General features: G+C 49.5%; 1 protein-coding gene across 3 annotated transcripts in view; it reads left to right on the top strand.

Annotated features, from left to right (window-relative positions):
- LOC146801785 (E3 ubiquitin-protein ligase TTC3-like) overlaps positions 1 to 15,162 on the top strand; it is a 1,762,960-nt gene that overhangs the window by 222,094 nt on the left and 1,525,704 nt on the right. For all 3 annotated transcript variants that reach the window (XM_085621278.1, XM_085621277.1, XM_085621276.1), the window contains exon 7: positions 14,948 to 15,071. In XM_085621278.1, coding sequence (XP_085477404.1) covers positions 14,948 to 15,071 — 124 coding nt within the window. The remainder of the gene's footprint in view (positions 1 to 14,947; positions 15,072 to 15,162) is intronic.

The following is a 15,162-nucleotide window of genomic DNA, read 5'->3' as shown; positions in this document are numbered from 1 at the left end:
TGCGACCGGGGCCACTGCTGCGGGCTCTGCCGGTCATCGTCTGCTGGAGGGTGCGCTCCTGTGAACCGGCCTGCAGGTAAGGAGTGGGGGGTGCGGTGGTGTCTGGTCCTGGGGTGTGGGTTTGGCTGTCTACCGGGCAGCAGGTGGGGTGAGGGAGGGCCCTGGTTCGCGTGGCTCCCCCCCCCCCAAACCCCTTTCCCTGCTCCTGGCGTGCCTCTAGGACTTTATGGCAGGAAGAGCTAACCCCTCCTGGGCAGTGGTGGTGACGGCGTAGACCGATGGGCTTCTCCTCTTGGCCGCCATTTCGGGTGGCGGTGTCCCTCTGAGGGAGGTTAACTGAGGTCTGGTGGATCCCTGGGAGCTTTGGCTGTTGTCACGTGACACAGGACTTGAGGGACCTCCAGTCTTTTCCTTGGGCCGCCAGCATACCCCTGGGGACAACTGCCCGCATCGACCCTCCAGTCAGGGATCCAGTGCCCTTCTTGGATCTCCTCGTCTGCTGTGAGTTTGCCCCGGCTGACCACTCTGTGGCTCTGACGGAGGGGGACCAGCATAAGGCCCTTGCCTATGACTCTTTTCCTTTATCCCCCTTCGCGGGCCACAGCTCTTGTGCAGTGGCTTGGGCCGTCCTGAGTCTTCGCGCCAGCTGCTCATATCTGACGGCTCCCTAGCTCGCCTCTGTTGCTTTGTCGGCTTCCCATCGTGGGGGCCGGCTGGGGGTTCTTTGGGTAACCCGCGCCTCCCAGGGGCCGATCATGGGTAGAACAGACAGATCGGCGAAGGTCCCCGCCACCCGGACAAAAATGGACCGCTTTACCAGGGGGCTCCTCCGTCCGCGGACCTGGCGGACCTGGCCACCATCCGCCAGGCCATCCACGCATCCCAGACCTCAGTGGAGGGCAAAATCGCAGAAGTGAGAGTGGACATGACTCGCATCAGGCAGGACCTCCGTAACGCGAATGCCCGGATTAAAGAGACTGAGACCAGGATCTCCACTGTGGAGGACGACGTGCAGCAACTCAAGGGGCAGGTGGCCCGTCTTCAGTCCCACACTCAGGAGTTGCATCTTCGGGCGGAAGATGTCGAAAACAGGGCCCGACGCAACAACCTCCGCCTGGTGGGCTTCCCAGAGGGAGTGGAGCAGGGTCTCTCGGCGGACTTCCTGGAGAAGTGGCTGAGATCATGGGTCCCCGGGGATTCTCTATCCCCTTGGTTCGCGATTGAGCGGGCTCACCGGTCTCTGGCCCCCAAACCAAAGCCGGGTGCACCTCCCCGCCCAATCATAATGCGGGTTCTTAATTTCAAAGCTTGAGATGCCATCTTGTCTGAAGCCCGCAAGCAGCAGCGGCTCCTCCATGAAAATTGTGTTATCATGATCTTCCTCGACTACACCCATGAGGTCCAGGGTCAGCGTCGCTCTTTTGGAGAAGTTCAACAAAAATTGAGGGCACTTAACATTCAGTATCTGCTCCTCTTTCCGGCTCGCCTGCGAGTGGTGTTCGCAAACAAGACGTTGTTTTTCGACAGCCCGACGGAGGCTTGGACCTGGGCAATGGAGGAGCGCCCTCTACAGGCTGGAGAGCGCGCCCCGGACTGGAGGGGAGCGGAGGCCGGACTTGGCCGTCCCGCTCCCTCTGCTCCTCAGCCTCCGCATAATCGATCCCGCAGGCGCCGTGACCGGAGACGGGCCTGCTCAGATTCCCCGCCGTGCCGCTCACAGCAACCAATTCTGATTGAAGAGGGAGCATGGTCTGGGAGGTGCTCTGGTTCCTCCGGCCGACTGGATGGCAGAGGCGCTTTGCCCCGGTCTCCTGTAATTGACCTCCCGGACACGGACCTCTCACGTAGCCCGATGCTCCTCAAGGACCCTGCCTGAGCCGGTCTCTGCCCGCCGGGCCTTGCTCCTCGGCCGGAGACAGCGCCCCAGCCCAGAACAGTTCCTAATTTCCCGATGGTTTCGTAAATATGCATCTGAACATGAGGAGGGGTCCTCCACGCTTCCCCAGTCCCAAGCGTTTTAGTTTGGTTGTTAACCCTGTGAATTTGGGTATTGTTCTAATGGGGGGTCGACAGATACCTCTGTTCCTGAAGTGGGGGGTGGGGGTATGGGAGGGGGTTGGGAAGGTTTTTTTCCCGTACGTTGTTTTCTGCTGTTTTTTGTTTCAGCTACCACAGAATGACACCTGAACTACCAATGGGAGGGAAGAGCATGCCCCCGCAGCAAGTATATGCGCACACCACCGCGGACTCCCAAGCACGTATGCATACCCACATCAATACACACGTGCTAGACCAGGTAACACCTACCATGACGATAATGCTTCCCTCCACGTGCTGTTGTGGAACGTCAATGACCTGTTGGACCAGCACAAACGCATGGCGGTCCTAAGGTATGCTCAGCGCCTCCACATAGATATCCTCATGCTCCAGGAAGCACACCTCTTAGGGAACTGCTGTCTCTTCTTAGCTCGCTATGGGTACGATTGAGTATGGCACTCCGGTTTCTCCAGGGGCTCACGAGGGGTGGCCATCCTCCTTAGACGCACCCCGCCCTTCGTCCTCTCCCAAGTGATTCATGATCCTCAGGGCTCATCTGTGACAGTTTGTGGATCGCTGTCTGGCTCTCCCCTCACTCTCATGTCTGTATATGCCCCCCCCCCCCCCAATGCTCGCGTCCACACTTGCACACACTGCTGCCCTGCTGAATAACACGCCCACTGGCAACACGGTTATTGCGGGTGACTTTAATGCAGTTTTAGCCCCGGCCCTCGACACAACAGGTCCTCCTTCTGCTGCCCGAAAGGCGAGTGCGAAACAGCTGCAGAACTGGTCTGAATCCCTGGGACTCACAGATGAGATCTTTGTCCTCGCGCCCGGCTGTACCAAGATTCTATACGTACGGATTTTGCCTAGAGGCATTTCCGACCACTCTCCAATAGTCCTTAGCACAGGGGCCCCCCTCCTTCGGCCCGCCAAACATGGAGGATGAACGCCTGGTTTCTCCAAGACAAAGAATTTAAGAAGGTGATGGGGAAAGAACTTAAACAATACTTTGCTACTAATGAGGGTTCTGTTGCCTCCCCGGGCACCCTATGGGAGGCGGGGAAGGCGACTATACAGGGTGTTGCTAAAGGGCAGCTTAAGACCCAGAGGCAATCGCAGTTGCATGAGATCTCTTCCAAGGAAGCGCAGGCGCTCCGCTTGGAACGGCTATTATCCACATCAGAGGATGCTGCCCAGGCCCGACAACTTGCCCACATTCGAAATGACATTCGACAACTGTCCCTGGATGCGGCTAAGCTCCTCTGGAGGTCCTCGGTGGCAAGAGTTTATGGTTGGGTGGACAAGAATGGCACGATCCTGCACATGCTGGCCACATATCCCAGGGTGAATCGTATTATCCCAGAGGTGGTTGACTAGGCTGGAGCGGTGCAGCGTGCCCCTATGGCAATGGCCCATACCTTGGCTGCCTACTATCGGAGTCTGTACACAGCGCTCGCCCCTGAGCTGTCCATCTCAGCTCTCCTCGACCGGGGTAGAGCGCGTCTCCCTAGGCTGGATAAGGCTGCTCAGAAAGACTTAGAGCGCCCCATCTCACTGAAAGAAATAGAAGAGACGATCACCCTGGCCCTCCCCGGGGTCCGGATGGCCTTCCCCAGGAATACTATGCGGCATACCGGGACACCCAGGCGCCCCACCTGGCCAACTTATTTCATGAAACTGTGGAGAGAGGTTCCTTTCCGCTGGAAACAGACATTGCCACCATCGTGGTTCTCCCGAAATCCCAGCTGCCCTATCGTAGATGCGCAGATTACCGTCCCATCTCCCTCCTCAACACTGAAATTAAGTTGTATGCTTCCATTCCGGCTCAGCGATTGAAACCCTACTTAACATTACTGGTACACCCAGACCAATGTGGGTTCATGCCTCAACGTGGGACCCGCCACTGCCTCCGGAGGCTGCACCTTGCCCACCGGCACCTGCTTACCCCATACTTGGCGCTCCTCTCCATAGATTTTGAAAAAGTGTTTGACTCAGTGGACTGGGCATACCTACAGGATGTGCTTGGCGAGATGGGGTTTGGGCCCCACTTCCGTTCCTTGGTTCGTGTCCTTTACGCTCACCCGAGAGCACGGGTGCTGGTTAACTGGGTACAGTCAGAGGCCTTCCCCTTTGCCAGGGGCACTAGGCAGGGGTGTCCCCCTTTCTCCTTTGCTATTCGCCCTGGCGATGGAGCCCTTGGCTTCCCTGGTGCGGGCTGAGTATCGCCTCCGCGGATGGGAGTGGCCCAATACTGAAACGGATAAGATTGCATTGTACGCGGACGACGTCCTGGTCTTCCTGGCGGACCCAGCCTCTTCAGGGCCACACTGCCTCCAAATCTTGCAATCTTTTGAGCAGGCCTCAGGGCTGCGGCTAAATCCCGGGAAATCTGTTCTGGTCCCCCTGCATCTTTCTAGGGTGTGCTTTGATTGGCAGGCCACCATACCACTTCGACGACAATCCTTTAAATACTTGGGGATATGGATTACCCTCCTTCCCGAGCTGGGCTGGTCCCTCAATGTGGCTCCGTTGGTCCAGAAGGCCAAGGAAGACCTCCATAAATGGAAAGCGCTGCCTTTAAACCCTCTGGGGAGGGTGGCCCTGTTTAAAATGATGTTCCTCCCCAGATTCCTTTACGTCCTACAGAATACCCCTTTCTTTTTTCCCAGGACTTTGTTCCGGGAGCTAGACAGTCTAATTACCAAATTTCTCTGGAGCGGAGGAAGGGCCCGCATGGCTCTGTCTGTTTGCCGGATTCCCTCCTACGATGGGGGTATGGAGATGACGCACTTGTATCAGTATTTCTTGGCGGTACGTCTCTTGGTAGTCCACGACTGGTTCAATGTGGGCTGGTCTGACCCAGCCTACAGGCTTGAACTGAGCGAACTTGGTCTAGCTAGCATCCAGGCTATGATGTACGGGGGGCCCATTTCATCCATATTGCCTGATCTGACGCGCTCTGTGCTACTGGCCTGGTGGGCCTCGCTGCGACACACCGGATGGACATGTAAGCTGACCCAGTGTACTCCCCTCTGGCATGGTGCTTGGCTCCGGGAGGTTAGCGGACTACAGGGGTTTAAAACTTGGGACCTTATTGGCATCTCACAGCTAGGGGACGTATGGGCTAGGGGCCATATGCTGTCCTTCCAGGAGCTCCAAACCCGTTACTCCCTACATTCGTCCCAATTCTATAAATATTTGCAATTGAGACATGCCTTCCATATGCACATTGCAGACGACGCAAGGCTCCCCGAATATAGCCCCGCTGAGGCTCAGATGATGATGGGCGACTTAGGTAAGGGAGGGGTCTACCGCATTTATCGCACCCCAGTTAACAACACCCCCACCTCCTTAGATAAGTTGAGGGCTCAATGGGTGGAATGGGTGGGCCCCCTTGACGAGGTGGATTGGCGTGATGCCCTCATGGCCTCCAGAACAGTCACCGTCTCTGCCAAACTCAAGCTGATTCAGCTCTACTACCTACATGCTGCGTATCTCACTCACCTGCACCTTTATCGAGCGGGCTTGCGCCCAGATGCGTCATGCAGGAGTTGCACTCAAGCCTCGGCTGCCTTCCTCCACATGGTTTCGTGTGTCCCCGCCTGGAGCAATTCTGGGGATCTATTGAGGTGGAGCTAACAAAGGTATTGGGCTGGGAGGTTCCTCATGATCCACGTCACTCATTGTTGGGGATCACGGACGGGCTGGATGGGTCCAGAAACGAAAAGTTATTCTTTAATACAGCTATGATGGTGGCCAAGTGGGGCATAGAGGCGGCTTGGAAAAGCCCCGACTCGCCTGACCTGGGGAGGTGGCGCAGTGGGGTGGACTGGTGCGCGACCCAGGAGAAAACCCTTTACATGGTCAAGGGGTGCGTCAAGAAATATCGTAGAGTGTGGGGGGGGAAGTGGCTGGGGAATGTGGAGAGTCCTGAATAACACGGTCCCCTCTCCCGTATGTGTATGTCTTATGGGGGCCATGATAGTGGGTTACACTGCTTTTAAGAATAAATTCAAACCAATGATTTCCGTGTATTTGCTGAATTGTTTTATGTGTTTTAAAAACAATAAAAATGTGATTATCAAAAAAAAAGTACAAATAGGTTAGCCGTTAGGAATTAAGGATCTGTTTGAGGGGAGGGGGCAGGGGTTCACAGACGTGCATCTTTCCCCGTCCGAACACAGAGATGCGCACATCCGTTCACTGCTATCTGTCCGAGTACAGCGATTCACATGCGCACTCAACCTGTCGGAACATAGTGATGCATTCACGCTTCCGCTGTTACCTGTCGAGTAAAGCTTGAACAGATCACGTGCGCAGTGATGCACTGCACACTATTACACTGAGTTCAGGTAAATGCTGCAACACTTGGGCTGATCAGAGAAGTAACATTTTGGAGCCAGTTTGTCCGTGCAAACATGCCGTTATACTGATGTAAAATTGCCCGTAATCTAGTATAAACGCACACTACCGTAACACTTGCGTGCTCTCGACCCTGGTGTCAAAGGTGAAAAAGTACTGGATATGCTCCCGCGCTCAGATTTGTGTAAAAGCATTATGTTCGAGGCATATGAGCTGCAGATCCAAACACTTAGCATTAGATCACCATCTGGCGTTGGGCTCGGATGCTTGCACCTTGTTGTTGTCTTTGTAGTCACGAGATAGGTGACTCCTCCCTTGGATGATAGTACGCATGGGCATTGACTCCATCCTCATATTGTTTTTCGCCATGATGGGAAATGATGGAGTTAGTAGAAAAGAAAGATGTCCATGTGTGTATATCTAAGTAAGATAGAATTGGAACAGATACCGGTCCCGGAGAGGTGGGTGGGCGTGTGTGAATCTGCAGCTCTACATGCCAAGAACAGATGCATACTGGTAAGTAGCATTTTCCGTTCAAGGCATTTGAGCTGCAAATCACACACTTAGCATAGACTGTTCAGCAGTGTCTCCCCTAGCAGTGGTCACCTTTATCGGTTGCAGCAGTTTGAAAGAGAGTTTAAGAACAGCTTGGCCTACAGAAGCTTGTTGCTTGGCTTGCACGTCAACACAATAGTGTTTAGTGAAGGTGTGTGTGGTAGACCATGTCGCTGTCTTACAAATTTCTTCTAGGGGAATGTTCCCTAAGAAAGCCAAGGAAGTCCCTAGTTTGCATGTGGAATGCGCTCTAGGGTGAATTGTCAATGTGCGTTTAGCCTTTTGGTAGCATATTTGGATACATTTAACAATCCACCGTGCAATCCCAGCTTTGGAGATGGGGTTACCTTTATGAAGTGGGGAGAAAGCTACAAACAATTGTTTTGTCTTGCCAAAGGATTTAGTTCTGTCAATGTAATAAAGCAGGGCTCTTTTGACGTCTAGCGTGTGAAGAGCTCTCTGCTACGGAGTCTGGGTTTTGAAAAAACACCGATAGTTCTAATGATTGGTTAAGGTAAAATGCAGAGATGACTTTAGGAAGGAATTTTTGATTTTTTCTGAGAACCCCTTTGTTATGATGTATTTGTAAGAAGGGTTCTTGTATGGTTAAAGCCAGGATCTCACTCACCCTTCGGAGAGAGGTGATTGCAATAAGGGAAGCTACTTTCCATGTGAGGAACTGAAGTTCACATTTGTGTAGAGGTTCAAATGGGGGTCCCATGAGCCTAGTAAGTACAATGTTGAGATTCCATACTAGAGAGGGTGGTAATCTGGGAGGAATGATCCTTTTAAGGCCCTCCATAAAGGCTTTAATTGCTGGGACCCTAAAAAGTGACAAGTGTTGTCTGTTTTGTAAGTAAGCGGCAAGTGCTACTAGATGTAGACGTATGGATGAGTATGCTAAATTACATCTTTGCAGATGTAGTAAGTAGTAAATGATGTTCTGGATGGACGCATCCAGTGGATCGATATGATTATTAGTGCAGTAAATGGCAAATCTCTTCCATTTTGCTACATAGCATGCTCTGGTGGTAGGGCGCCTGGCTTCTTTAATGATCATACAGTCCGGTGGAAGGTTAAGATAACCGAATTCTAGGACTTCAGGAGCCAGATCGCCAGATTCATTTGAGTTGGATCGGGGAGCGTTATCTCTCCATGGTTCTGCGTTAGTAGTGATGGGGAGAGGCGTAGTTTTTGGTGTGGGACTAGTGAGAGTTCCAACAGCGTTGTGAACCACGGTTGGTGTGCCCATGTGGGAGCCACTAGGATAATTTTTAGAGACTGTTGTCGGAGCTTGCGTACCACTAGTGGAATCAGTGGGAGTGGCGGAAAAGCGTACGCAAATCTGCCTGACCAGTTCATCCATATCGCATTGCCCTTGGACAGCGGGTGTGGAAACCTAGCGGCGAAGATTGGGCATTTTGCGTTTCCGTGTGTGGAAAACAGATCTATGTCTGGTTGGCCCCATATCTGAAAAAATGGTAGAAGAACTTGCGAATGTAGTTCCCATTCGTAAATCTCTTGTGTCTGTCGACTTAACAGATCCGCAATCTGATTGTGAACTCCTGGAAGGTGTTTTGCTAGCAGGTATATGTTCTGTGGGATGGCCCACCTCCAAATGTTCTGTGCTAGCTGAGACATTTGTAGAGAATGTGTGCCACCTTGTTTCTGTATGTAATACATGGCTGTTATGTTGTCCGTCCGGATCAGGACAGTCTTGTTCTGTACATGAACTTGGAATGATTTTAAAGCTATGAATATTGCTATCCGTTCCAGATGATTGATATGGAGCACTTTTTGTTGAGTTGTCCATTTGCCTTGATTTGTGTGATTGAGGAGGTGTGCTCGCCATCCTGTGAGTGATGTGTCTGTTGTTAGTACTATCTGTGGAACAGGCTCGAGGAACGGCCGCCCTTTGGATAAGTTTGTTGTGTTCCACCACTGCAGAGAGCGATGTGTGCGGCTGTCCACAAACACCAGATCTGTAAGTTGTCCCTGAGCCTGATTTCACTGATGTGCCAGACATTCCTGTAAGGGACGCATCTGAAGTCTTGCATAAGGTACAATAAATATGCAAGATGCCATCATGCCTATGAGGTGCATGAACACTCTGGCTGGGAGAGTGTGTTGGGTTTGAAAATTGCTGATGAGAGCTTGTATACTGGCTATCCTGGATGGACTGGGATATGCTAGAGCTGTGGAAGTATTTATCGTGGCCCCTAGGTATTGATGTACATGAGAGGGTTGGAGTTGCGACTTGGTATAGTTGATTGTGAACCCCAAGTTGTGCAGTGTTTGGACAGTTTGATGAGTGCGTTGATCACACTGGTTGAATGATTTGGCTTTTATTAGCCAGTCGTCCAGATATGGGAAGACATGGACTTGTTGTCTTCTTAGGTGTGCTGCTACCACTGCCAGACGTTTGGTAAATACTCTGGGAGCGGTGGTGACTCCGAATGGAATGACTTTGAACTGATAGTGTTGTCCGTACACTACGAACCTTAGATATTTCCTGTGAGCAGGATGTATGGGAATGTGGAAGTAGGCGTCCTTGAGATCTAGTGTGGCAAGGAAGTCTTGTTGTTGGAGTAGTGGAAGCACTTGTTGGAGAGTGATCATGTGAAAATGATCTGAGTGTACGTACAGATTGAGTCGTCTGAGGTCGAGTATTGGCCTTAGGGTCCCGTCCTTTTTGGGGATTAGGAAATACAGGGAGTAAATCCCTGTTCCCTGATGTAATAAGGAGACTGGCTCTATGGCCTGCTTTTGAAGCAGAGAGAGAACATCTTTTAAAAGTGTAAGATGTTCTGTGGACATTGGACGTTGCTTGGGTGGTATGTTTGGAGGGGTAGCTGTAAGTTCCAGGCAGTAACCATATTGGATAATTTGTCTTACCCACTTGTCTGTTGTGATGGATTCCCAGACAGGCCGGAACTGTGATAATCTTCCCCCGACTGGAGTGGAATGGTCTGGGGGGAGTTGAGGGAAGTCACTGTTTAGTAGCGGGGAGGGGGCGAGTGTTGTTGTTACCTCGTCCTCTCCCTTTATTGTTATTCCCTCTGTATCCTCCTCTAAAATATCCTCTATTGGGGGATGTTTGGGTGGTGTTTTTAAAAGAAGATGAGGTATCTGCGCCCATGTTCTTGGAGGCTCCTCTATAAAAGGAGCAACGAAAGGAGCCACGTGTTTGCGGAGACTGTAACGCTCCCATGGACTTAGCAGTCTCTGTGTCTTTTGTCATCTTCTCGAGAGCAGTGTCTACAGACGGTCCAAAAAGTTGTTGTTGATTGAACGGCTGGTTTAGAATGGTTGTCTGGATCTCTTGCTAAAAGCCTGAAATGCGTAGCCAGGCATGTCGTCTGAGCAGTACACTGGTATTAATGGCCCTAGAGGCAGTGTGTGCTGCATCAAGGGCACATTTAATTAAGGCGTTTGTTATTAGTTTGCCCTCTTGGATTAGATCATTTGCCTGAGTTTTATATTGGTCAGGCAAATGTTGTAATAAAGTTTCCAGCTGGTCATAGTGGGCCCTTTCATATCTAGCCAGCAGTGCTTGAGTGTTGGCTATTTGCCAGGGATTGACCGCCTGTGCAGCTACTCTTTTGCCAGATGCGTCTAGTAATTTGGATTCTTTATGGGGGGGGGGGGTGCGCATCCCTGGAGGTTTGTGAATTGGTGCGCTTCCTAGCGTTGGAAACTACTAGTGAATCCAAAGGCAGCTGTCCTTTGATGTACGCAGGGTCATCAGGAGCAGGTCTATATTTTTTATCGATCCTAAGATTAAGAATCCTGGATCGTACGGGATCTTTGAATACGTCAGGGAAATGTTTAATGACCCTTTTAATCACTGGTAATATTTGTACAGTTTATTGGGACTGTTCAAATGTATCTCAAAGGAAATCCTCCTCTGCTGTGTCTGAGTGCATTGTCACACCGTGAAAAACGGCAGCCCTATTGATCAATTGTCCAAAACCAATGTTATCGTCTGGGGAGATGGTTTTTGTTGGGTATGGTTGAGGGCTTGGGAGGTCTGGTAGATCTATCGGGTCAGGGTAATTCCAATCATCCTGTGGTGGGTCATCTGGATCTGTGAACGGATCATTGGGGTCTCCCCCCACCCCTAGGTCATCATCATCATCATCTGGTGGTGGTGTATGTGGTGGAGAAGTTACAGGCAGAGGTGGTGTAACAGGTTTAGGGAGAGGAAGGGGGTTAGAAGGCAGTACAGGAGAAGGAGGCATAGGTGATGTAGCAGAGTCCTTCTTCTTGACAGGCACTGGAGGGGCGTGTGCTGTGTCTAACTTCCTCTTCTTGCATGGCACAGCTGTGACCTGTCCTGTTTTAGGGTTAATGTAGATTTTTTTCTGTCTGGGATTGACAGGATCCGAATGAAAAAGTTCCTCTTCCTCAACAACCGCTTTCGGCGCCGATTTTATCGGTTCCGAGCGGGGCTGTTGTTGAGTTTTTTGCTCTTTGGCCTTAGGAGGCGTGGTAGAATCCTTAGGCTTATTTTTCGGTTCCGAAGGTTTTGGTTAAGGAGCCGAGGTGTGATCCTTAGGCTTAGAAGTGATCGAAGCCAGTTTATCTATGGGCCTCAAGATGTTCGGGCCAGGTTTCTCTTTCGGCGTGGAAGGAGTCAAGCCGATTTCGGAGCAGAGTGTTCTTTCGGTTCCTAAAAAAATAAAAATAAATCTTTTCATTTTACTTTTTGTAAAGCATCTCATTTTCCTTTAAGGAAAACGGGCTGCTTTACAGAAAAAAAAGATTGCTTTAAAACCAGTCACGGACATGGTGGTCTGCTGTCCTCAGCGGGCCACCATCCCTGTGATTTTTTGCGATTCCTAGGGGGTCGCAAAGTGCGATCAACCTCATTAATATTAATGCGGTAGAGCGATTTGCAACCCCCTAGGAATCGAAATCTGAAACTCTTTAGGTTTCATGCATTGTAAATTGTGATTACTTAATTGCGATTCTCGGGAATTCGCAATTAGGTATTTGCAATTTACAATGTTGATGCATGTACCCCTATATATTTTTTTTGATAAACAAGTTTTTATTGGTTTTGAGGGACACAACAAAAGAAACATTGAGCCTGTCGAGCCACCAATTTACAATCGCACGGCACAAGACCGCGCCGCCCCCTCCCCCCCGAATCGCATATTCATAATTCATTGCCCAACCATTTCCCCCAGACCCTACGGTATTTCATAAGGCAGCTCCTCGCCTGATAGAGAGTCCGTTCCTGTGCCGCACACCAGTCCACTCCAGCACTCCATTTGGCCAGGCTAGGCGGCTGTGGGTGCTTCCAGGGCGCTGCAATATCTCTTTTCGCCACCATTAATGCTGTCATAAGGAATAGCTTCTCAGCACGTGTGCCATCTAGACCGTCAGTGATGCCCAGATGGGTGTGTCTAGGGTTGTGTGGCACCACCCAGCCCAAGACCTCCGTGAGATCGGCTTCTATGCCCCTCCAGTAGCCCCCCAATTCCGGACACGACCACACCATATGGATGAAGTCGGCCGGGTCAAAACCGCAGCGGGGGCAAGCTGCGTCAACGGAGAGGCCCGCACGGTGCAGATGCGCCGGTGTGAGGTAGGCAGTATGAAGATAGTAAATTTGAATAAGCCTCAGTTTGGCGGAGGACCCCTATATATTGTATCGCACATTGTTCACCTATGGCCCAAAAACAATAGACGCATTCTATTTTTCAAAATGTTTTATAAAAGGGTTTTAACAGAAAGTTTGTCAATTATGATTGTGTGATATAATCGTATTGTGATTTTTTTTTTTTTTTTTATGTTATGGTTTTTATTGACTATACAATAAACACACTTACACTCTCTTGTTCTGTGCTAATCCTGTGGCCATCCAAAATGGATCCGACTGGTTCTATCACTCAGGCACTCCCCATATGGTTTTAATGCATGTGCTACGTATTCACACTACATATACACATATGGCACATGCACAGAATGTCAGCATTGGGGTCTGAGGGACACAATATAGCAGAACGTTCGGTTAATAAACCCCACTCCTTTCTGACAAGGGAAAAAATTTGGTCAGGACTAATAATTTACCAACTTTGTACTCTGCTACCACTGTTTTATGTGATCGACCCAGGAAACTGAGATTAGTCCCATGTCAGTATAAGGGGACAATTGGGGAGCCTCTCCTTCTCACAGAACATGTTCTGGACCATGGCAAGATCATGGACACGCCTAAACCACAGCACGCCCCCTAGATTATCATTCTGGTCGGGCTAACAAAGTCATAATACCAGTTTGCCATACGGTTGGGTCAGTCGGGACACTTGTAAATACCCTTACACCATGCAGAGGACATTCCTGTTCCAGCAGAGTTCATATAGCAATTTGAAGCCCTCATGGTTTCAGTTATGTGCTGCGTGACTAGTTTGTCTGATTGAATATGTGCATTAAGTAGAAAGCAAGTTCACAAGACGTTTCCGCTTATAAATGGGTTTTTATTTTTTTTCTTGAAGTGAAAACATATACTGTATAGAAGTATTGTAGGGGCACTGCTCATGAGCAGAGAGATTCTATTTGTAAATTGAGAGAACTAGGATTACAAGTAACTTTTCTTTTACTGAAAACAGCAAAGGTGACTATGCAGAGTCAGCTACAATTCTACCTTATCATTAGCATAGTCCAGGGTTGGTATTCGAAGTAACATTTCTGGTTGGTGTACTGTGTGAAGTAGAAGCTGTTCTGGCAAGGTGGTTTATAGTTGAAGGTTATTTTTCTTGGCCTGGAGTGTTGAGGGTGTTTGTGGGATGGGTGAGAATACTATCTGTACTGATTTTCTATCCTAATTGAAAGTGTTCTTTTGCTCTTTTTGCATACATGTTAATAACCCTAATCTTTCAAGTTTTAGTACAATCTGGACATTAAAGCTATTTCATGTTATTAACAACGTGATGCTGTATCTAAGTTCCTAACCCTTACTATCTCCTAGAGTTAGAAGTTAGCAAGAGTTGGTGCTGGGAGGAGCAAAACTATCCAACTGGAGTACATTGATTGTGTCTTTTGGACACCAGTGGTAAACCCTCACAGGATACTGTCCAGTAAGCACTAACTACCACTTTACATTTTCCCTGCTTTGCCTCTGCAGTTCCAGATACCTTAAGGGTTTCATAGCTCTGCTACAGAATTGCACGCTGGATGCCCCCCCCCCCCGTCAGCGGTTTGGTCTCAGTTTTAATATGTCTGCTGCCGACATGTGGTAGTCACTTCCTGCCCCAAAGGTCCTGCAGACCACCTAGGACCTCTTTTTAACATTTAGTTCCACCACATTCTTGCGGTCTACTTTACTCCCCAAGTCTACGGTGTTCTTCACCCTGTTCCGACTTCTCTGCGCCTTCATGCTGCGGATGGCCTTGGGACATCTTCCTGCAAAGATGTGCCTCAATTAGCCCAGCCTTAGCTTCCAACACCATCACATTGGCGTTTATTCAATGGCTGTCTGAAGTCCATTATGATCTGTGAGACCATCTTGGACCACAACCTCCATCTGACATTAAAATCCCTTTGTGAAACCCCAACCCCAGTGACTGACACTCCAAACCCCCAGAAGGTAGGTTTCAGCTGTGGCCATTTTATTTCTCATAGTGCCGGGGCAGCATGGAACGGATGATGTTAATTCATCCACCACTATGTCGAAATGTGGGTGTCCATGAACGACTCACTGGTTCCTTTCACTAGTTTTGTGAGAATTGAGTCCCCACCTAGCACATTTTCATTGCAGGCCAACCCCTGGTACAGCTGTGCTCAAGTCAGAAGCCAGTACAAGATGTAGAGCTATGCTCCTAACTAGCCCTGTTAATAGTTTATTTTTATATTTTCTAATATATGCTGATGCTTCTTGGTTGCAGAGAAATTGTGTGACCAATCAATAAATTAATTACGTAATGGTTCAGAGAATGTTTTCATTTTTTCTAAATCATTTTTTAAAATTATTTCTTTGAAATAGAAAACATTTAATCTGGGTCATGTTCTTGAATGGGTGAAAGCTACTGGTAATACTGAAGCAGTTCTGCAGTTACAACTTTTTGGAGATTACGTGTTGCCACTTTTAGAAGAAGTTGTCAATCAGTGTGAGTATTAAGCTGATTTTTTCTTTTGTTTTACTTTTCATGTTTCAGATGTCTTGTTCCTTTCCTCCGTAGCAGTACTCTAAATTGTGTG

This window comes from Triturus cristatus, chromosome 8 (genome assembly GCF_964204655.1).
Source record: "Triturus cristatus chromosome 8, aTriCri1.1, whole genome shotgun sequence".
In the NCBI taxonomy this organism is placed as follows: Eukaryota; Metazoa; Chordata; class Amphibia; order Caudata; family Salamandridae; genus Triturus; species Triturus cristatus.
The sequence above is the reverse complement of the archived record's forward strand: the minus strand, read 5'-3'. Positions and strand labels throughout refer to the sequence as shown.